At 38.7% G+C, this 23,905-nt stretch overlaps 2 protein-coding genes and 1 non-coding gene across 7 annotated transcripts in view; 2 read left to right on the top strand and 1 right to left on the bottom strand.

Annotated features, from left to right (window-relative positions):
• Positions 1-23,905, bottom strand: part of SENP1 (SUMO specific peptidase 1) — a 62,409-nt gene that overhangs the window by 20,085 nt on the left and 18,419 nt on the right. For 4 of the 5 annotated variants that reach the window (XM_055295088.2, XM_055295090.2, XM_055295087.2 and 1 more), the window contains 8 exons: positions 19,581-19,752; positions 10,958-11,061; positions 10,589-10,875; positions 7,939-7,993; positions 3,280-3,318; positions 1,992-2,076; positions 1,461-1,616; positions 123-254 (listed from right to left, as the gene is read on the bottom strand). In XM_055295088.2, coding sequence (XP_055151063.1) covers positions 123-254; positions 1,461-1,616; positions 1,992-2,076; positions 3,280-3,318; positions 7,939-7,993; positions 10,589-10,875; positions 10,958-11,061; positions 19,581-19,752 — 1,030 coding nt within the window. The remainder of the gene's footprint in view (positions 1-122; positions 255-1,460; positions 1,617-1,991; positions 2,077-3,279; positions 3,319-7,938; positions 7,994-10,588; positions 10,876-10,957; positions 11,062-19,580; positions 19,753-23,905) is intronic. The other variant, XM_063611281.1, reaches the window with a different exon arrangement.
• On the top strand, positions 17,332-17,438 carry LOC129492357 (U6 spliceosomal RNA). Its single transcript, XR_008660819.1, has one exon. It is a non-coding gene; the product is annotated as a U6 spliceosomal RNA (small nuclear RNA).
• Positions 19,802-22,030, top strand: LOC129491922 (V-type proton ATPase subunit F). The gene has a single exon (XM_063611288.1). It carries the CDS (start codon positions 21,363-21,365, stop codon positions 21,720-21,722), a length of 360 nt encoding a protein of 119 aa, XP_063467358.1. The 5' UTR covers positions 19,802-21,362; the 3' UTR covers positions 21,723-22,030.

The following is a 23,905-nucleotide window of genomic DNA, read 5'->3' as shown; positions in this document are numbered from 1 at the left end:
TATGAGAGATGATTCCAATGCAGGACATCCATGGACCACATTTTGAGAAAAAGTGAGATATGCCTTAATTTAACTGCCACTTAATGTTTACTATTTGTATGTAAAAATAGATGCAATGTTACCTCATCATTGAGCCAATTCAGATGGTTTAGAGTTTGAATATCTTTGCGTGTAATGGTCAGGCGAAATGCTTCACTGAGAACTTCATCCTGATTCCCATTACGAAATACATTCTTTATTTCTTTCTCCATTTCCTAAGAAAACAAAAGGTGTCAAGACATCAAACACGCATGGCTTCAGAAAAACCATATTTCTCACCAAGCCCCATATAATCCCCAGACTATATTTATCACCATTCAATTGTTTATAAATTTACTGTTAATCAGTTTACTTCTAACATTTTGGTTTCTTCCCAGTAATCCCCAATTTCTTCTTTCCACTTCATCTAGTCCTCCCTTCTCTTTTTCAACACAACATTCAGATCCTTGTTTCCATATTAATTCCTAAAGTCTGGAACAACCTTCTGCTATCAAATTTTCTAAGCACATGAGAAAAATTATATTTTATATCTCTGGTCCAAATGATTTCCTGAGAAACAAAATTTTTCATAAAAGGTAGTAAGAGAGTAAAGGCAGTACCTTTTAGAAATTACTTTCTTAGAGATCTTTTTTTTAAAATGTAAAACATGGAATTCAGTACAACTATAATAAGTGTGTTATGCTCACCAGCTGCATGGTAGTGTTTCAGAGAGAAGTATGGATAAAGAAACAGGTTATCTAAAAATGTACACAGACCTCCATGTATTTTCCAAATTTTCTATAATGGGTTTTATTACTTAAAAAAAGAGCAAATCTCAGCTTACAATTTGAGGTCAAACTATTGTATGTGTGCATTAAGTAAAAATGCACATGACATGAAAGACAAATGTATTAAATGCTTCTTCACTGAAACTGTTAAAAGCCACCCATAGTTCTTTCATAAATTTTCAATATTTTAAAAATAAAGCCCAGATTGGTATGTAAAATAAGCGAAAGCAGAAATATACAAGAAAATTTAAATAACACGTGTTCTATGGCTTTTTTTTTTTTGTGAGATGGAGTCTTGCCCTGTCACCCAGGCTGAAGTACAGTGGCACGATCTCACCTCACTGCAACCTCTGCCTGCCGGGTTCAAGCAATTCTCCTGCCTCAGCCTCCTGTGTAGCTGGGATTACAGGCGCATGCCACCACACCCAGCTAATTTTTGTATTTTTGGTAGAGATGGGGTTTCGCCATGTTGGCCAGGCTGGTCTTGAACTCCTGACCTCAAGTGATCCACCCGCTTCAGCCTCCCAAAGTGATGGGATTACAGGCGTAAGCCACCGTGCCCAACCACTATTGCTTTTATGTTTGAAACTCGCCCGAGGGATTCTTTCTAAACATAATACTCGGTAGTGTAGAAATTAAGTGTATGTAACTTACCTCTGTAATTTCAGGAAATTCATCTTCACTATCAGTTAATTTATGACCTTTTTTTTGTGTTTCTTGGGCAACAGTAACAGGAATCTCCTTTTCAAGAGGTACACGAAGATGCAGTTCTACTGAATCATGTACTGAATGTTCCCGCTCCTGCAATCTCTGAAAGATAAAACTTCAGAGTAAGTGGGATAAAGAAATCTGTGGATGTTCCTTGATTTATGATAGGGTTATGTCCCAATAAACCTGTCATAAGTCAAGGAGCATGCTGAAATGCCTATTGCTTTCGCTTTTTTGTAAAGTCAAAAAATCATTAGTCGAACCATCACAAGTAGGGGACTATCTATATTTGTCTTATGTACAATGAGTAGCGCTGACTGGACAGACCAAGAACATTTACGACATATCATAACATGCTATGCCACCATACGATCTTGGAATTACAACAGCAATTACCCAAATCTGGGTAACTTTCCAAAATGGTTTCTACTTTGATGTACTATTTATTTGTAATATTATTCCAATTTTCTTTTTTACCTGGTTTTGAAGCTGTAAGGCCAATGCTTTCTGTTCTTCAATCTGGCGCAATCTTTCTCGTGCTCGAGAATCATAAACACTAGTTCTAGAAAATGAAAAGTAATGTGACCAAATATAGACCACTCTCAGTATCATATTGTGGATGTACATTGAGTATTAAATATAGGACCCTCACAAAGAAAGTCTAAAATCCTTACACTAACTCATCATCCTTATTTTAAGACATAGAATGAAACCACACAATGTTACTGAAATTACGCTACTATTTTTACTTATTTTTTATAGAGATACGGTGCCCAGGCTAGTCTCAAACTCCTGGGCTCAAGCGACCCCCCTACCTTGGCCTCTCAAAGTGCTAGGATTACAGATGTGAGCCATCGCACCCGAACTATTTTTACTGAAATTACTAAAAATATCAGTGTGCTGCTATATGTGAACAGATGACTTGTTAACATTTGTAAACAAATAGTTCTTTTCTTAACATGTTTTTAAGATTATAGTGAAAGCAAAACTTCAGTCTGGAAATCCAAAAATGGGACTGAACCCCAAAGGAGAAACGAATACAAGATATCACCGAAGTTTAATTCAAATACTATATTTTTGATAGATTTTTAAAAAATTACTGAGACCAAGGGGTTTGGATAACTTAATAAAGTAAGTTCCTTAAATGAGACTAAATGCTTTCATTGATTTTGCAAAGTCCAGAAATATGAATTATTCAATAAGTTAGTTTTACAAATGCCAAAATAGGATCATTTATTTTTCCTACTATATAACAGCTAACTCTATTTTTCCAATTTAATTTAGCTTCAACGATTGTTACAGATTTAATAAACATAATTTTGAAAACCCAGCAACTTAAAAGTATAAACAGGCACTTCTTTTTTTTTTTTTTTTTTTTGAGATGGAGTCTTACTCTGTTGCCGAGGCTGGAGTGCAGTGGCGTGATCTCGGCTTACTGCAACCTCCACCTCCCAGGTTCAAGCAATCCTCCCGCCTCAGCCTCCCAAGTAGCTAGGATTATAGGCGTGCGCCACCACGCCCAGCCAATTTTTGTATTTTTAGTAGAGATGAGGTTTCACCATGATGGCCAGGCTGGTCTTGAACTCCTGACCTCAGATGATCCACCTGCCTCGGCCTCCCAAAGTGCTGGAATTACAGGCATGAGCCACTGCGCCCAGCCTAAACAGGTACTTCTTATTGGCAAAAAATAAGCAGGATGATTAGCATTTCTTCTAACTAAAAATGAAGTGATTGAGAAGGAAAAATGATACCAAAAATAACTTACAATTCTTTGATCCACAGCTCTGCCTGGAAGAAAGTAGAACTATGGGTAGGAAAAGAAAAATTTGACAAATGAGCAGGAGGCTTATGAGAAAATTAAAATATTTCCATCAATAAAAACAATCATTTAAATAGTTTATACGAGTGCTTTACAAGTATGGAATAAGTAAAAGGAATCTAAATGACATAAAATAATTGTAACTAGGAATTAAGGAGACACAATCCTTATGCATACATATTAGTTAAAATCATATGGATACATATTAGTTAAAAAGGTGACCCAAAGTTCAGCAGAGATTACATTTGGCATAGCTCCCTACTTGCATGAGACCAACATTATGTGAAAGACGACATCACTTCTCAAAATAATACATTAAGCTAGAACATTGCTCTTCCCAAATAACTCAGATTGAAAGATTTATTAAAAATCCCCACCCACAAAATAATCTACATCAAATGGCTAACAAGCCAATGAGCCAAAGCAGACAATCAGCAACACAACTTCCTTCCAAAGATGACAGGCCAATTCTAGGTCCATGTGGCTCTTGCTGACAACCCAAGTGATATGCTGAGCAGAGCCACAGGCATGATTAATTGTCCTAGAGCCTCTTGTTTTTCTCAAACTTCCTTATCTCCAAACTCCTAACTAGGCAGGATCTATCACAGAAACACAAAGAAGAGTGAACACTTTTCCACAGAAAACTTTTAAATATAGAGAACAAGTAAACAGAGCATCAAATTGGGAGTTAAGAGACCTGGATCAGAGGCCAGGCATGGTGGCTCATTCCTGTAATCCCAGTGCTTTAGGAGGCTGAGGTGGGAGGATCGCTCAAGCCAAGAGCTCAAGACCAGCCTGGGCAACATAGTGAGACTCCATCTCTTAAAAAAAAAAAATTCTCTGCAACTAGAATAGTGCTTGGCACATAGTAGGCATTTAGTGTTTTTGTTTGTTTGTTTGTTTGTTTGTTTGTTTGTTTTTGACTCTCACTCTGTTGCCCCAGCTGGAGTACACTGGCACAATCTCGGCTCACTGCAACATCCACCTCTCGGGTTCAAGAGATTCTCCTGCCTCAGCCTCCTGAGTAGCTGGGATTACAGGCACCCACCACCACACCCGGCTAATTTTTTCTTTTTTTCTTTTTATTTTAGTAGAGACGAGGTTTCACCATGTTGGCCAGGCTGGTCTCAAACTCACGACCTCAGGTGATCCATCCACCTTGGCCTTCCCAAAGTGCTAGGATTACAGGCATGAGCCACCATGCCTAGCCATTTAGTATTTCTTGAATAAACAAGTAATGTAGGGACAAGCAGTTTTCTTCAATGGATCAAGGTATCCACTGGCTCAGGAAAATAAAATGCAGGGAAAATCTGCTTTTCCAAAGAGATGCATTATTTCTCATATAATTGAGGCATATAGTAATAATAACTACAACTGCTTTTGAGCACATACTTAGTGCTCTACATGTAAAACTCTACTGTAGATGTTTTATGTATTAGTTAAACCTAATGAAAATCCCTATATTATTTAAACCTCAACATAATATATAAAAAAGAATTATTACTCATACTGTACAGAAATGAAAAAGGAGGTTCAAAAAGATAATTTCTCTTGAAAAGCTAAGATTAGAAATCTTATCTGTCCAATTCCAAAGACTGTGTTCTTTCGACTGTGCCTTTCAATAGATCAAAGCATTAAAAAAAAGGGGGGGAGGAATAAGTACTTGGGCTACTCAAGAGAGCACTTCAGGCTATCTAGGAAATTCATTTATTTAACAAAGATTTATTTACTGAGCACCCATCATATGCCAAGCACTATGACCAGCAATGGGTGACAGGTACCAAGGTATTAGTAACAAACAAGGTAGAAGGATGGAGGGAAAAACTAATGTTATCTGGCGAAGTCAAAGAAATCTTCTGAGAAAAAAAAATAACACCTGGATGAGATTTTGAAAAGCAAAATTAAGGCCAGGCACAGTGGCTCATGCCTATAATCCCAGCACTTTGGGAGGCTGAGGTGGGTGGAACACCAGAGGTCAGGAGTTCGAGACCAGCTTGGCCAACATGGTGAAACCCAATCTCCACTAAAAATACAAAAATTAGCTGGGTGTGGTGGCGTGTGCCTGTAATCCCAGCTACCCTGGAGGGTAAGGCACCAGAATCACTTGAACCCAGGAGGTGGAGGTTGCAGTGAGCAGAGATTGTGCCACTGCACTCCAGCCTGGATGATAGAGCAAGATTCCGTCACAAAAAAAAAAAAAGAAAGAAAGAAAGAAAAGAAAGCAAAAATAAGAGCTTACCAAGTAGACAAAGAAAGGGACAACCAAACAGAAGGATCAGAATGTATAAAGGCAAAGAGGTATGACACAGCATAGCAAATTCTGGGAAATAAAAGCAGATCTTCACTATTGGAACTTAACTAAGGCAGTAGTGGAGAATTAAGACAGCCAATAAACCAAGCCTCAGCAGAGTAAGCACCAACTTTGACAAAGAGCATCGCTCAAACAGCCTTACCCAACAGACCATTTCTCCTGCCATCTCATTCTTTAGTCATCACTAGGGGAAATCCTCCGTAAAGGAAAGGCAGTCTTAGTAAAGAATCATTAAGGAACTGAGATCAACTCTTTACCTGGGAGATCAACTTCTTCCCAAGAAAGTTGCATGCATCTTGTGGCATTTCATATGAAACACTTATAAAAATAAGGGTTTTATCTGTAAGTTAATCTCCACAATTAAGTGTAAGGTATCAATACTGGCATTTTATTGATAAGGAAACTGAGGTTCAGAAGAGTAACTTGTCCAAAGCTACATGAAGCCTTTTCCAACCCAAGATCAGAAGGCAGATCTGACTCCAAAAAAGATGTAAGAAATAAAGAATCCAAACTATGAAGTCTCCTCAAAAGACTTAACAAATAGAGAATTTTAAGAAATATTTAAAGCTTAGAACATACGTGGGAGCTACAAAGAAGTAGCAAAACTGAGATGAGAAAGAATATTTCATTATCCTTAATCTTCTCAACGGAAAACTGGTATTATTCTCATGCTAGCAATTGAATTCCCAAAGCCATATATGGCAAAGGCATAGCAATCATAGTAACCTACTGGATTACAGAGGAAGAAGTATTTGATACCTCCAGATAAGTAAAGTTTCATGCAGAAGTTCACATGTGAGTTCAGACCTAAAAGATAAAACACTACTGACAGACAAAGTTGAGGTATGGAGGACATTCCAGGCAAAAAGAACACTGAATGTGAAGGTAAGAAATGCTTATTGTATTTACAAACTGAAAATAGTCCAGCTTATAAAAACACATGAAAGAGTCCCATATTTCCATATGGCTCCCTCTTACCTCCATCATGTCTCTGCTCAAGTCACTTTATCAGAGACTTTCCACGACCATCCTATACAAATAGTATCCTCCCAATCCTACTCTATATATTACCCTGCTTCAATTTTCTTCATAGCACTTATCACCCCAAGGCATATACGTTTATTTATCCTTCCCTTCAAGTAGAATGCAAGCTCCTTGAGAATAGGGACTTCACATTGTTCCCTATTATCCTCAATATTTATACTAGTACCTGGCACACAGTAGGCCCTCAGTAAATACCTGTTGAAGTGAGAAAGTGAGGCTTGTTAAAGAAGTGCTTTGTATACCATAGTAAGGAGCCTGAGCTTAATTCGATGTCTGATAAACCACCCTTGAAGGAGGTTAACAAATAATCATTAAACCCCTTTAATGAATGATCAGACATGAATTCTGAAAGATCACTCTGATTGCAGCATGGAAGACGGACTAAAGAACACAGTAGGCTGGGTGCAGTGGCTCACACCTATGATCCCAGCACTTTGGAAGGCCAAGTCGGGAGGATCGCTTGAGGCTAGGAGTACAAAACCAGCCTGGTCAACATAGCGAGATCCCGTCTCTACAAAAGAAAAATTTAAAAGTTAGCCAAGTCTAGTGGCATGCATCTGTGGTCTCAGCTGAGGCAGGAGGATCACTCGAGCCCAGGGGTTCAAGGCTGCAGTGAGCCATGATTGTACCACTGCACTCCTGCCTGGGTGACACAGCAAGACCCTGTCTCAAAACAAAAACAAAAACAAAAAAAATGAAAAAAGAGCAAGGCAGAAAAATTGTTTCAAGAACATGGTATGGTGGAAGACGGAATGAAGAACAAAATAGAGGCTGAAGGTAGAACAATTATAAAGCCACTGAAATAATTCAAGTAATACGTGAGAGAGGTCTGAATTGAGGTAGCTTTACATTATGTAACTTTTAGTGAAAAAGCTATGATTAAAGAAAGGGAAAACAATATGTTAAGAACAAACTTTTAGGCCAGGCATGGTGGCTCACGCCTGTAATCCCAGCACTTTGGGAGGCCGAGGCAGGTGGATCACTTGAGGTCAGGAGTTCGAGACCAGCCTGGCCAACATAGCAAAACCCCATTTCTACTAAAAATACAAAAATTAGCTGGATGTGGTGGTGGGCACCTGCAATTCTAGGTACTCGGGAGGCTGAGACAGAAGAATTGTTGAACCAGGGAGGTGGAGGTTGCAGTGAATCAAGATCACGCCACTACACTCCAGCCTGGGCAACAGAGCAAGACTCCATCTCAAAAAAAAAATTAATTAATTAATAAAGAACAAGCTTTTTCCAAAGTTTACCTGGGAGTTGGAGTCTGGGAATCTTTCACTTTCAGTAAAATCACAGAGTCTGATCCTAAAGAAACACAAGAGCATTTCATTAGTAATAAAACTTCACAAAGTTATACTTTCTGGATATCTTAGTTTAAGTTCCCATACTTTGCTATATTTTATTTCCACAAAAATAACATAAGAACAAAGGTTAGATGGGAGAGAAAGAGACGTAAGTCCATTGTCACTGAGAACAGAAATAGGTCTTAGTGAAGAACTTGCTTCACAAATAAGAAAGTCCCTGGGAAATACAAACATATTTGCCCTTCAGCATTTCCTCCTAGGCTGCACTTGCTCCCTGTGCTTCCTGTCTGTTTCAGGAGAACAAGAACATGATGGGATTCCTTAAAAGTCTTCATGGTAGTCCTCCATCTGCAATTTTGGTTTCTATGGTTTCAGTCACGCATAGTTAACTACAGTCCAAATATATTAAATAGAAAATTCCAGAAATAATTAGTAAATTTTAAATTACATGCCATTCCAAGTAATGTGATAAAAATCTCTATCCAGCTCTATTTCAGGCATGAAATCATCCCTCTGTCCAGCATATCCATGTTGTATGTATGCACCACCTGTCATTCAGCAGTCACCTCAGTCATCAGATTGACTGTCTCAGTACAGCAGTGCTTGTGTTCAGTAACCCTTACTTAATAATGTCCCCAAAAGGCAAAAGTAATGATGCTGGCAATTCAGGTATGCCAAAGAGAAGCTGTAAAAAGTGCTTCCCCAGCCTGGCCAACATGGTGAAACCCGTCTCTGCTAAGAATACAAAAATTAGCTGGGCATGATGGCTCACACCTGTAATCCCAGCTACTCAGGAGGCTGAGGCAGGAGAATCGCTTGAACCAGGATATGGAGGTTGCAGTGAACCAAGGTGGTCCCACTGTACTCCAGCCTGAGCGACAGAGTGACAGTCTAAAAAAAAAAAAAAAAAAACTAATTCCTTTAAGTGAAAAGGTGAAAGTTCTTGATTTCATAAGAAAAAAGTTACATTTTCATTACAGTATATTGTTATAATTTTTGTTATTAGTTATTGTTGATCTCTTCCTGCACCTAATTTATAATCATTGGTATATATGTATAGGAAAAAACATGATGTATATAGGGTATGGTATATATAGTATACTCTCCATGGTTTCAAGCATCCACTGGCGGGGGGTGGGTCTTGGAACATATCCTCCCCGCACAGATAAGGGGGAACTACTGTAGTTCATGATCTACAATGACACTGAATTAGGTGAAAGGAAAGCGGTGGAGGAATGGAAGAGGGAAGGAAACTGTAAGAAGGAGGGAAGGGGGACAGGGAAGGAAATAGCACCCCAGGAGGTGTCTAAAAGGTACAAATTTTATCATTCTATTATGTATTTTCTCTGTTGAATACTACTCAAAGGCAGGAATCATGCTCTAAAGTGCTATGATTAGAACCTCAGAGTATTTATTACATGGTACAAGGAAAGTAATTAAACAGTGCAATGTAGTATATTTGTTTCAACTTAGTTGCATCTAAGTATCTGCAACACAATGTACGTTTCTAAGGTTAAAGGAGTTTGGGTTTTTTGGCTTTTTTTCTTTTTCCTTTACAGTTCTCAGTATATCACCTCACAAAATATAACAAGAGTCTTCATGGATATGTGTAGCTATATAACAATGCTACCAAAAAGTTTAATCCTGAGTGAGAATTTTCATAAAGTGACAAGTAGATTAAAAAAAAAAAACTCAACCTGAGAAAGGAGGGGAAAGACTAGTGCTCCACCTATCAAAAAATCCCTGATGTTTAACCATTTAACCTACAACTTGTTTTAAGTTACATACCTAAGTACATACCATAAATTGATACATATTACATACCTAAAGAAGGGGAAAATTAAGGAAACAAAGAAACCTATCACAACAAAAAATTAACTGGAATGCAAAGAGAGTGAATATTTCAGTTAGTTGAAAGTTAGGTAGAAAACTTTTTGTTTCCAATGCTGACAATCATTCTAAAACGCACAAACCTAAGCACTTAAGCTTCAATATTTTTCTGATGTTTCAAAACTCCTACAACTTCAGAATTCTTACTTACCACTGTAAAGTCATAGAAACAGAGAAAGTGCTGAAGCAATTGGGCTGAGTATATATACTCTGACTCTAGCCTCTACTTAGAAAGTTAATTGTTCAAATAAAATGTATCAAATCATTTGTATCTTGAGATAAGAAAAAAAGAATATCCTATTTGTGGGTTTAGTTTACTCACAGCATGGTTAACTGAATCATATGTATTTAAAGTATGTAAGTACATGTCTTACAAGTTCAATATCCCTTATCCAAAATGGTTGGGACCAGGAGTTTCAAATTTTGGATTTTTTGGACTTTTGAATATTTGCATTATATAATTTGAGCATCCCAAATCCAAACATCCAAAATCCCAAATGCTCCACTGAGCATTTCCTTAGAGTACCATGTTGGTATTCAAAAAGTTTCAGATTTTGGAACATTTCGGACTTCATATTTTCAGATTTGGTATGCTCAAACTGTATATGTTTATTTACATGTATATTACAATGTTGACTGTAATGAGCTAATGAACAGTTAATTGGCTATTAGGACTAAAAATGTAGTTATATGATACCATGTTTACCTTCAGATTGTGTATTTGAAGCTGCTAAGTTATCTGGCTGATGTGGAACAGAGTGGTGATGATGGGGTTGATGAAGAGTACCAGAATCTTTGGATCCAAATGCAACAACATCTGGGGTATAAGAAGACAGGGAATATACACTGTGGGACAGCTGTTCCTGGTTAGTTAAAATGCTGGCAGATCCAGATGATGAAGTATCAGAGCCAATGATCTGAGATGCACAAGAGTTTCCATTTTTAAACAGTGAGTCTTTCAAAGTATTTTTACTGGAACTAAGACATCGAGACCTAGCAAGAGAAGAATATTGTTTCAATATCAAATAGTAAACTGTAGAATTAAATTCATCTGAAATATGCTTCTGTGACTCACAGGTGTAAAGGAAAATGTGTGGTGGGTTTGGCTATAGTAAACTGTTTTCCTGTGACCATCTGTAGCAGCTGTCTGTAAATCTCTCTTTCTTCTTCTTGAACTGTCTATAAGAAAAAAAAAACAACAGTTTAAACACATCCAATAAGGTAAGTATTTTTCAAACTAGCATGTAAACGGAATCCTAGCTCTGCCAAAACTCAGGCAGAATCCTTCAGATAATTAACAATTATGGGCCCGACACAGTGGCTCATGCCTGTAATTCCAGCACTTTGAGAGGACAAGGGGGGAGGATCATTTGAGGATAGAAGTTAAAAACCAGCCCAGTCAACACAGTGAGACCCCAACTCTACAAAAGAAAACTTAAAAAAAAGCAACTGGCTGTAGTGGCACATGCCTGTGGTCCCAGCTACTGGGGAGACTGAGGCAGGATAATCACTTGAACCTGGAAGGTGAAGGCTGCAGTGAGCCAAGATCGTGCCACTACACTCCAGCCTGGGGGCAGAACAAGACTCCGTCTCAAAAAAAAAAAAAAAAAAAAAATTATCAAGTGTGTAAAAGACAGGTTGAGTAAATACCAGATAATATACTTGAAAAATTATGGAACATATATTTAAATAATAGTGCAGAGAAGCTATAGGCTATAAAACCAGAAAGCCAGCAGGTAATCACTTCTGAGTCAAAAAAGAGTCCCAGAAATAAAGGGCCTCTAGATTAGGATTCCAACAAATCCCTTGATTCCTGAAACCTGTTAGAAAAATCACAAGGAAGTAACCAGAAGTCAAAATCAGAGTGGAATATCTTGCCAACAGTTTCCCATTTTATTTAAGTGCAGGTACTTTCCAGAGACAATTTTCATCTCCAACATTTATTTATTTATTTTTCCTGTAAGCCCCAATACTACATTTAGGGAAAACCACATACTTTCTAACATTCATTCATTGACATGAACACCTACTATGCTCCGGTCACTAAAGATAATGAATGCATCAAATAAAATAAAGTTCCTGCCCTTGTGGAGATTATATTGTAGTGAAAGGAATTAAACAAAAAACCAGTCAGGTAGTATGCAGAAAATTAAAGGGTAAGAGAATGGAAAGTGATGGAAGGAGAGCAGCAGAAACAGGTAAGATTTCTCTAAAAAAAAAAGTGGTATTTCAGCAGAAACCTAAAGCCAAGGGAAGAAGTCAGTCCTAGAAATATATAAAAGAATATTCCAAATAGAGGAACAACACATGCAAAGCCCTGAGAGAGGAAGGTGCTTAATGCGTTCCAAACATAGTAAGGTCCATGTGAATCAGAAGAGTAGGAAGAAATGAGATCACCTGACACAGAACCAGATTATATAAGGACTTACAACTCTGGCAAAGCATCAGTTCTATACAGGTCCCCTGACTCAATGGGCTATGTTCACTAGCACTTAGTAATATGCCTTGGCAATTTATTTTTAATCTTATATACAGTTTAATACAACCACCAATCCTCACAAAATAATTTTGAACATTATGTCAGTGTTAGCACCATCTTGTACTGTGATATTTCGATATATGCGGGGACTACAGGTGCCCGCCACCACGCCCAGCTAATTTTTTGTGTTTTTAGTAGGGATGGGGTTTCACTATGTTAGCCAGGATGGTCTCGATCTCCTGACCAGCCCAGGCTGGAGTGCAGGCGCGCCATATCGGCTCACTGCAACCTCCACCTCCTGGGTTCAAGTGATTCTCCTGCCTCAGCCTCTGGACTTGCTGGGACTACAGGTGCACGCCACCACACCTGGCTAATTTTTTTTTTAATTTTTAGTAGAGACAGGGTTTCACGATGTTGGCCAGGCTGGTCTCGAACTCTTAACCTCAAGTGATCTGCCCACCTTGGCCTCCCAAAGTGCTGGGATTACAGGCATAAGCCACAGCACCCAATATGTATTTTTTTTTTTTTTTTTTTTTGAGACGGAGTCTCGCTCTGTCACCAGGCTGGAGTGCAGTAGCACAATCTCGGCTCACTGCAACTTCCACCTCCCTGGTTCAAGCAATTCTCCTGCCTCAGCCTCCCTAGTAGCTGGGACTATAGGTGTGCGCCACGACACCCAGCCAATTTTTTTTTTATTTTTAGTAGAGACGGGGTTTCACCATGTTGGCCACAATGGTCTCGATCTCCTGACCTCGTGATCTGCCTGCCTCCGCCTCCCAAAGTGCTGGGCTGCCACGGCACCCAGCCACCAATTTGTAGTTTAACACTTGGTCTCCTTCCACCCTCCTGTCTTGTAGTCCCCAGTGTCTACTATTCCCATCTTTATGTCCATTTGTACCCAATGTTTAGCTCCCACTTATAAGTGAGAACATGCGGCATTTGGTTTTGTTTCTGCATCAGTTTGCCTAGGATAATGTCTTGCCTATGTTTTAACAGTTCTGTTTTCTTGGTATTGAGTTGCGCTCCTTATATATTTTGAATATCAACCCTTTATAGAATGGATGCAAATATTTTCTCCCAATCTGTAGGTTGTCTCTGCACACTGTTAATTGTTTCCTTTGCTTTTTAGTTTGATGTACTCCCATGTGCCTACTTTTGCTTTTGTTGCCAATGACTTTGCGTGCAAATCCAAAAAAGTCAGTGCCAAGACCATTGTTGTGTAGTTTTTCCTGTTTTCTTCTAGCAGTTTTAGAGTTTCTAGTCTTAAAGTCTTTATTCCATTTTTAGTTGATTTTTGCATATGGTATGAGATAAGGACCTAATTTCATTCTTCTACATACGGAAATATAATTTTCCCAACACCATTTAGTGAAGAGACTGTCCTTTCCCTTTGTGTAGTCCTGGCACCTTTGTCAAAAATCAGTCAGCTAGCTATATAATGGGTTCATTTTTTTTTTCGTTATACTTTAAGTTCTAGGGTACATGTACACATGCAGGTTTGTTACATACGTATACATGTGCCATGTTGGTGTGCTGCACCCATTAACTCAACATTTACATTAGGTATATCTCCTAATGCTATCCCCTCCCCCCTCCCCCACCCCACGACAGGCATAACGGGTTCATTTCTAAGTTCTCTATTCTGTTTCATTGGCTGATGTCTATTTCCAATACCATGCTGTTTTAATTACTATAGCTTGGTAGTATAGTTTGAAATAAGCTAGTGTGGTAGCTTCTTTTTTGTTCCTTCTGCTCATAATTGCCTTGACTATTCAGGGATTTACGTAGTTTCATATGAATTTTAGTATTTTTTTCTATGAAAAATAACACTGGAATTTTGATAGGGATTGCACTGAATCTGCAGATTGCTTTGAGTAGTATAGCCATTTAAACAATATTAATTCTTCCAATCCATGAACACAGAATAGCCTTCCATTTAATTGTATCTTCAATTTCTTTCAACATTGTATGTTTTTCAGTATGTAGGTCTTCTACTTCCTTGGTTAAATTTGATTGTTTTTTTGTAGCTATTGTAAAAATGAGATTGTTCTCTTGATTTCTTTTTTGCATAGTTCATTGTTAACAGTGCATAGAAATACTACTAATTTCTGTGTGTTGATTTTGTATCCTACAACTATACTGTATTCATTTAAGTTTTTTGGTGGAGTCTGTAGGGTTTTATATATATACACATATATATATACACACACATATATACATATATATACACACACATATATACACATATATATACACACACATATATATACACTGTATTCATTTAATAGTTTGAACATTTTTTTGGTGGAGTCTATAGGGTTTTCTATACATAAGATCATGCTGTCAGCAAAAGTGACAATCTTATTTCTTCCTTTCCCAAAAGAACACATGTAACTTTTTTGGCTTTGCCAAAATGAAAGTTACCTAAAACTTTAAACAAAATTCTTTTTGGGACCATCTGGTACTATCAGTAAAAGAAAACATCTTTCTCTGTAAATTACTTGTTAAACTGTTTTTGTTGTTGTTGTTGTTAAGCACAGTGGCTCACACCTATAATCCCAACTCTTTGGGAAGCCAAGGCAGAGGATCACTTGAGCCCAGGAGTTTGAGACCAGCCTGGGCAACAAAGTGAGACCCTGTCTCTACACAAAAAATTTTTAAAAATTAGCTGCATATTAGCATGTGCCTGTAGTTGCAGCTACTCAGAAGGCAAAAGAGGGAGAACCACCTGAGCCAGGAAGTTGAGGCGGCAGTGAGCTGTGATTGCGCCACTGCATTCCAGCCTGGGTGACACACTGAGACTCTATTTCATAAAATCAAAAAAAAAAAAAAATTAAAATTAAAAAAAGCCCTAACTGTTCTTTACTGAATAAGAAAATTAGGGGCTGGGCGCGGTGGCTCAAGCCTGTAATACCAGCACTTTGGGAGGCCGAGGCGGGTGGATCATGAAGTCAGTAGATCGAGACCATCCTGGCTAACACAGTGAAACTCCATCTCTATTAAAAATACAAAAAATTAGTCATGCGTGGTGGTGCCCGCCTGTAGTCCCAGCTACTCAGGAGGCAGGAGAATCACTTGAACCCAGTAGGCAGAGGTTGCAGTGAGCCAAGATCACACCACTGCACTCCAGCTTGGGCAAGAGAGCAAGACTCCGTCGCAAATAAAAAAAGAAAACTAGGATCTTAAGAGTAAAGGAAGCAATAATTGCATAGCATGATAAAGTTAAAGAAGCTAGCTAATGTTACATTTTAAAACCTGAAAAAACACTAAGACGAGTGTTTCGAAGTATAAAAATAATTAATTAAGGTGCTGAATTATATTTTTTAAAAGGGACAGAGTCCTGCAGTTAGGTGATGCTTCTATAAAAGGCTCCATCATAAAAGAACTGTAAAATTATAAAACTTTAATAGAGAGCACAAAATAGTTTTTAGGACACTAGTAAACTGTTTTTTTATAAATTACCCCCAATAACTTTATAAATAATACTCCTAATTTTCATTTTGTTTAAAGTAATAACTGTATACCATATAAAATATGCAAAGTGCAAATTTCAATAATTTTGAGTCTCAAATGCTTGACTTATGACAAAACTGTAAAGCATTTCTAAGACGAGTATAAAACCATCACTGTCACCTATTACAACAGTCCAGTATCTTAAAACGTTGCTCAATAATTTGCAAAGAAGCATGTCTAGAAGCAACATGTAACTGAAAAGAAACTACTTGTGTTTTTGCCATTTTACATTTTTATTGTCACAAGTATTTTCTCTTTTCCAAACAGAACTTTATATCCTCTATAACAGCACTCTCTAACAGAAATTTCTGTAATAACAGAAAGGTTCTATATTTGCCCAGTCCAATATTGTAGCCACTAGCCACATGTGGCTAATGAATACTTAAAATGTGGCTAGTGTCACTGAGTAACTAAATTTTAAATTTGAATTTGAATTAATTTAAACAGTGCTTGTGGCTAGTGGTTACCCTACTGAATAGCACAGCTTTTTGATGTTGCCTCTTGAGTCAGCCATTCTGCACAGCCACTCCTTGTGTATTTCTAAATTCTTCTTCACATGTTCTCTTCAAACCTCTGTTGTAAGACTGAGCAGTGCAGTGGTGACATCACCCTAATTGTTAATTTTGTAGAAGACTTCTTATTCCTGAAGTTGATGGACAAATCCGGCATTAAGGTTAATACATCTTCCTTTAACATAACCAAATGTACCTCTGCTGAGGATCCCAACGTTTCATGGAAAGTGACTTTTCATCCAGTTTGTAAGTTCCCATCAATAAATTTAGTCCCAGGGTTAAAAAGTATTATATCTGAATTATTTGTAATATCCAAAAATAAACATCTAAATAAATTTGTTGAAAGTTTGATAATAAAGTTTGGCCCAATATTTTGTAGTATTCATGTTATATGGCTTGTTCTGTAAGCCATATAGTAGTACAGATGGTTTGACCTTCATACTAGAATATAGAACTAAAAACAGGCAAAATTTCCTGCATCGCTCGTTTCATAGAATAGATTCTTAGCATCTTCTTTGCACTACAGGAGGAAGGAGAACTCCACCTTCATGTCCTCCACCGACCCAACCTGTGGCCTGGAGGGCTGTTTGGAAGGGTAAAATTGCCCAAGCAACCCCCAGTCCTCAGGCTGGCAGAGGAGGCAAAAGAAGGAAGGCTGAGTGGTCCACAGAGCTGGTGGGTGAATGGCAAACTTACAATGAACACACAATTGAAGGATCCTGGTGAGCCTGAGCGACAGAAACATGAGGCAGGGGAGGGTTAGGAGCCCTGTACCCAGCTGTCATGATGCTGCTGTCTCCTCCACAGAGTCTCTCTGTACCCCTTAGGCTGTCTAGAATCCAGCATAATCATAAACCCCACAACTCCAGTAATTATTTATGCATAAAATAATTTAAATATAATATAAAATTCAATAGCTAAAAGGTATAATGAAAAATAAATCTTGGACTCACTTTAGGAGCACATATACTAAGACTGGAACCATATAGAGAAGATTAGCATGGCCCCTGTACAAGGATGACATGAAAATTTGTGTAATATTAAAAAAAAATCTCCTTTTCATCATTATTGTCCGGCTTTATCACCAAAGGCAAATGTTGCCAGTTTTTTGTCTATCCCTTGCCCTGCTAAATGACTTACTAGTTCTGCCACCCTCTACTTGAATGTTGGTTTTTTGTTTTTTTTTTTTTTTTTTTTTTGAGACAGTGTCTTGCTCTGTCACCCAGGCTGCAGTACAGTGGCACAATCACAGCTGACCATAGCCTTGAAATCCTGGGCTCAAACGATCTTCCTGCTTTAGCCTCCTGAGTAGGTGGAACTACAGCCACCTGCCACCACGCCCAGCTAATTTTTTTTTGTAGAGACAGGATCTCACTATGTTGCCTAGGCTGGTCTCAAACTCCTGGCCTCAAGCAATCCTCCTGCCTTGGCTTCCCAAAGTGCTGGGATTGTAGGCATGAGCCACCATGCCCAGCCAAATGTTTTAGATTCAATACAAACTTTTTTTTTTTTTTTGAGATGGCTTCTTGCTCTGTCACAGGTTGGAGTGCAGTGGCGCGATCTCGGCTCACTGCAAGCTCCGCCTCCTGGGTTCATGCCATTCTCCTGCCTCAGCCTCCCGAGTAGCTGGGACTTACAGGCACCTGCCACCATGCCCGGCTAATTTTTTGTATTTTTAGTAGAGACAGGGTTTCACCGTATTAGCCAGGATGGTCTTCATCTCCTGATCTCGTGATCCGCTCGTCTCGGCCTCCCAAAATGCTGGGATTACAGGCGTGAACCACCACGCCCAGCCTCAATACAAACTTTAAACCAAAAATATGCATAGCATTTTTACTAACCATATCACAAATAATCAAGTTTTGCCACCTAAGAGATCACTGATTACCAAATTATGTAATTATTTAGCAGGTAATGCTGTATTCTTGACTCCATGCTCAGTAAGCTTCATTGGGCAGGAACCATATTGCTGTGCTGCATAACAGAAAGCATACTTGACCAAACTTCTTCAGAAGTTCTGGGTTCTGCCATTTACTAGTCATGTGACCTATGACTCTTATTTTCCTAATGTGTAAAACATGACTATTACCTCATCTCTACCTATTTTACTGAGTTAAAAGGATTAAAAACAATAATACACGTGGAAAGTACACTGGAAGCTCTAATGCTATTTAAATGTAAGGTAATTATTATTCATTTGTATCTCCAAGCAACCACAGCAATTAGACGTACATTAAATATGTAATCTAACAGATATGTACACACATCCTATCATGCAAATTATATGCTATATTATATTCACGAAATTGACTTTTTCTTTTAGGTTTACTGAATGAATATAACAACCCAAGTGTCAACAGAACCTCTTTCTTTTCAGGAGTCTGTAACTTCAAAAAAAGGCCTTACTCATAATGAAAGGATGTAAATTGTTTAACTAGCTTCTTGATTTTTCTCTTATATTGAAGAAAAATTGTTCCTGGTAAGAAGAACAGGTATTTCATCAAATTAAGAAAACAATTTTTTTCTTGAGTTGGGTCTCACTCTGATGCCCAGGCTGGAGTGCAGCGACACAAAGCAAGTCGAGTGCAGCCTCGACCTCCTGGGCTCAAGCAATCCTCCCACCTCAGCCTTGCCAGTAGCTAGGAGTACAGGCATGAGCCACCAAGTCCGTCTAATTTTTATATTTTTTGTAGAGACAGGGTTTCTCCATGTTGCCCAGGCTGGTCTCGAACTCCTGGGCTCAAGTGATCCACCTGTCTTGGCCTCCCACTGTGCTGGGATCACAGGCATGAGCCACCTCACCTGGACTGAAATAAAATTTTATCAAAAACTGCGGAGGAAGACTAACAATTTTTCCACAGGAGACAAGGGTTTAGGAAGGGTCTAGCAAAGATCAAAGAGAGATAGTTTGATGTATGAGAAACCATTCAGGCAACACTAAAGATTAAGTCAAGTCAGCTGTCCAGCGGGCATAGAAGATATAATAATAAGACAAATAATGAAGTCCTGCTAAAACATCTCTTTAATCTCTTTAGAATAGATGATAACACTCAAAAAGGGTAATTCAGACAGAAAAAGCACAGGAAGGATAAAATAGAATGGTTCTTAAACAACTCATTATTAATAGGGAGCAAATGGCTCAATGTAGGGAAAGATCCTAACTTTTAGTAGCTTTTGTCACAGGTTTTCCTTACCTCTTCTGCTGTACTAACATGTCGCCTCTGAGTTTTCTTGGGGCTCAAAAGACTTCGACGACATGAACCACTCCAAGATGGACTTGGAACAGGTTTAATAGGAAAAGATTTTTCATATGCAGATACATGGCAGTGATGGTTTGACTTTCCCACAAAAATGTTTGATAATCCACTAAAAAAAAGAGTTTGTAAGAAAGATAAGAACAGATAATAAGTAAAATAAATCCAATCTATTTATTATTGTCACTTTCAAAATACAAAACCAACCAAACAAAACAGGTAAAATAATAGGTGGTACCATTTGAAGGAAAGATACAATAAATGAATAAATGATATATAAGGATGCTGCATCAGGTTCTGCCACTTAAAAGATCTTACATTGTCAAAACACAAAATCATCAAACACTTAAAACTGTATTTTTAGATCCACAATCTAGAATTTATTTTGGTCAGAAACCATATAGTTTTGTGGTATGACAAAGCATGACAGATTAGATGTCTTCAAAAAACTTGGGTTCCAGGTATGCTAACAACACATACTTTTTTTTTTTTTTTTTTTTGAGATGGAGTCTCGCTCTGTCGCCCAGGCTGGAGTGCAGTGGCGCAATCTCGGCTCACTGCAAGCTCCGCCTCCCGGGTTCACGCCATTCTCCTGCCTCAGCCTCTCCGAGTAGCTGGGACTACAGGCGCCCGCCACCACGCCCGGCTAATGTTTTTTGTATTTTTAGTAGAGATGGGGTTTCACCGTGGTCTCGATCTCCTGCCCTCATGATCCGCCCGCCTCGGCCTCCCAAAGTGCTGGGATTACAAGCGTGAGCCACCGTGCCCGGCAACACATACATTTTCTATTATTCCCTGTACCCCTTATACCCAGCCTGTTGGAGGAAACTAAGATTAAATATGTAAAAAGGCATAAAGGCTGAAGCCTCTCAACGAAGCTTTTAAACTGAATTTTTAAATTTCCTTAAAGCCCAACAGAGGGCTCCCATCCTTCATTAAAAACAACAATTAGGCTGCGTCATTAAATTCTCCTTCTGGCCTATTTACCTCCTCTGAAGAATTTTTTGTCTCTTTGTACTATCTAATGGGAAAAATTGGCAAATTGGCATGAAGAATATTGTGAACTCAAAAACCCCGTCTTATATCCAAGGCTTACTAATTTTGAGGTTTTTTTTTTTTTTTTTTTTGAGATGGAATCTTGCTCTGTCACTCAGACTGGAGGGCAGTGGCACGACCTCGGCCCACAGCAATCTCCACCTCCCAGGTTCAAGTGATTCTCCCACCTCAGCCTCCCGAGTAGCTGGGATTACAGGCACCCGCCGCCACACCCAGCTGATTTTTGTATTTTTGTAGAGACGGGGTTTCACCATGTTGGCTAGGCTGATCTTGAACTCCTGACCTCAGGTGATCCGCCCGCCTCAGCCTCCCAAAGTGCTGGGATTACACATGCGAACCACAGCACCCAGCCAATTTTGAGCTTTTTCTATGTGCTCTTTCTCATTTATCATTACCTGGAAAGTTTGAGGTACTTATTCTTAGCATAATAAATGTTCTTTTTTCTTCAAGACTCAGACTAGAGAAACACAGCTGAATATTCTAAATTCAATGAAATCAACTCTTTAAAATCATTACATGTGGTCTGAATCCAAATCAGACAAGATCTAAAGAAAATCAAAAAGTGCATAATTATCTTTAAGTCTTCTTGGGTTTGTACGTGTGTTAACAATGGGGAAATGAGAGTGGCTTCTGGTGCTCTGGGGTGAGCTATGCCCGGCTGCAGGGATGGCGGGGAGAAGGAAGCTCATCGCAGTGATCGGAGACGAGGACACGGTGACTGGTTTCCTGCTGGGTGGCATAGGGGAGCTTAACAAGAACTGCCACCCCTATTTCCTGGTGGTGGAGAAGGATACGACCATCAATGAAATCGAAGACACTTTCCGGCAATTTCTAAACCGGGATGACATTGGCATCATCCTCATCAACCAGTACATCGCAGAGATGGTGCAGCATGCCCTGGACACCCACCAGCACTCTATCCCTACAGTACTGGAGATCCCCTCCAAGAAGCACCCATATGAGGCCGCCAAGGACTCCATCCTGCGCAGGGCCAGGGGCATGTTCACTACCAAAGACCTGTGCTAGGGTCTTCGTGTGAGGACTCCTCACAGCCCTCAGCCATTCCCTCATTTCCAGCCCTCTCCCCAGGCTTGCCATCAGCCTTCTTTACATTTTGAGCCTCTAATTTCCAAGTCCCTGCCCCTTCCCACTCCATTAAGAGGCTAGGTGAGGCGCTTCTAGGTTGCTGGGGCTCTGCTGTTAAAATCAAGGCTGGTTAAGGAACACGAAGCCTGACCATCTCTCTCCACTACCTCTTCCCTGTGCTGTTACACAGTGTCATTGTTGATGTTAAATTAAAGTCATATTCTTGCTTCTCTCCAAAAGAAAAAGAATGGGGAAATGAGCAAGGACTTAGAATTTTAGGAACAGGCTTATTTTCTTAGGATGAGTGGATGCAGCTAGGAAAAGATGGCAAGGGCAGTGTAATTGTTTGGTAAAGACATAATGGATTCTCCACAATGTCTTTTGTATTTGTGTTTCCCAGAGTATGTGTGAGCCTATGCATGCATGTTTTTTAACATAAAAGATTACTCTTCTAAAGAAACAGTACAAGGGCATCCTGCAATGCCAGAAAGCAAGGGTGTTACCCAAAATTCATGAGCTAAGGTCAAACAGACAGAGAAGCAAGCTCAAGGGGCTTCTACTAGCCAAATTTCTGAGAATGTGACCATTAAAAGTATAACAATTATAGTGGATTGCAAAATACTGAATCCATAATGACACTAAAAAAGGAACAAATTCATTTGAAACATATGAAGTGTCTATTTTACAAAAACCTTGCTTTGAAAACTGGTAATGAAAAAGAAAAATCTAATCACATGTCGGGCCTTTCCCATAGGAAACACATTTCAGGGAATCTAACAGCCCCAGCTAAGGAAAAATGCAATCAGAACGCCAATTAAGAAGTGTAGAAGTGATAAAATTAGAAGAATGTTATTTCATTAACTCTAATAAAACTATTATCAGGTATTATCAAATTATATTAATTATTAGGTGATGGCTGATGTGAAACTCATCATTCATATAATGCCAAAGTAACATTATTTAGATTACATTCAAGTCACAGGGGAAAAACCTAACTGTACAATTAACCACCAGATTGTCAGTTCCTCAGTCCAGAGGTCAAGTCTAGCACCATGAATAATAGGAGAACCAAAACAAGATACTGTTTGTTTTACAAATGTGATAAATGCAGCACACCTTTTAGTCACATCAAAAACCTAGCTTATAAAAAATACAGGTGATTTTTTGACAAAATAATGATGCCATGAGGAAGCAACCTGTCAAATCCAAAAAGCAGAACATTATACAGAAAAGTCATGTCATTTAAAAAAAGGAGGCTGAGGCTGGGCATGGTGGCTCATGCCTATAATCACAGGAAGGGATTGGGAGGCCAAAGAAGGCAGATCACAAGGTCAGGAGTTCGAGACTAGCCTTGCTAATATGGCAAAATGCCATCTCTACTAAAAAATACAAAAATTAGCTGGACATGGTGGCGGGCACCTATAGTCCCAGCTACTCGGGAGGCTGAGGCAGGAGAATTGCTTGAACCTGGGAGGCGGAGGCTGCAGTGAGCCGAGATCACACCACTGCATTCCAGCCTGGCCAACAGAGCAAGACTCCATCTCAAAAAAAAAAAAAAAGAGGCTGTTCTAGTTATAAGAGACAAAGCCAATAACTTCCAGATGCAAAACCAAACTAACTGTAAAAGATACTTTTGGATCAACTGAGAAAATTTAAATATGACTTAGGGTATAAAATAAAATTTACAAAAGAATATGTATACTATGAACTCATTTTGGAAAAAAAGTAGAGAAAAGTAAGTAGAAGATATGTACTAAGATATTACAGAGTTGATCTTAGGCTGGTGGCAATGTGATGTTTTTATTTTTTATTTTTCTTAACTATATTTTCTAAATTTTCCCAAAGTATTTGTACTACTTCTGTAATAACATTTTTTAAAAATAACAGTATGGCTTTACTGCATTAAAAAAGCCAACTGCTAAATGATGCATATAGAAAATCTTTAATGAAGACAAAGTAATATCATACATTTAATAGTATACATAACATATATATCATACTATACATGAGTAAGAAAGAGTAAGAGAGAAATAGGTATAGGAAAAGGTTTGGAAAGAAACACACCAAGGAAAAGGGATTGGGATTGTGGGTAGGAGTCAAGGGATCTTCAGCTTTGTTGGTGA

Source organism: Symphalangus syndactylus, chromosome 10 (genome assembly GCF_028878055.3).
Source record: "Symphalangus syndactylus isolate Jambi chromosome 10, NHGRI_mSymSyn1-v2.1_pri, whole genome shotgun sequence".
Taxonomy (NCBI): domain Eukaryota; kingdom Metazoa; phylum Chordata; class Mammalia; order Primates; family Hylobatidae; genus Symphalangus; species Symphalangus syndactylus.
This window is presented reverse-complemented; position numbering and strand designations above follow the sequence as displayed.

Coding starts and splice junctions, on each gene's coding strand:
- LOC129491922 (XM_063611288.1), top strand. CDS start 21,363: ATGGCGGGGAGAAGGAAGCTCATCGCAGTGATCGGAGACGAGGACACG.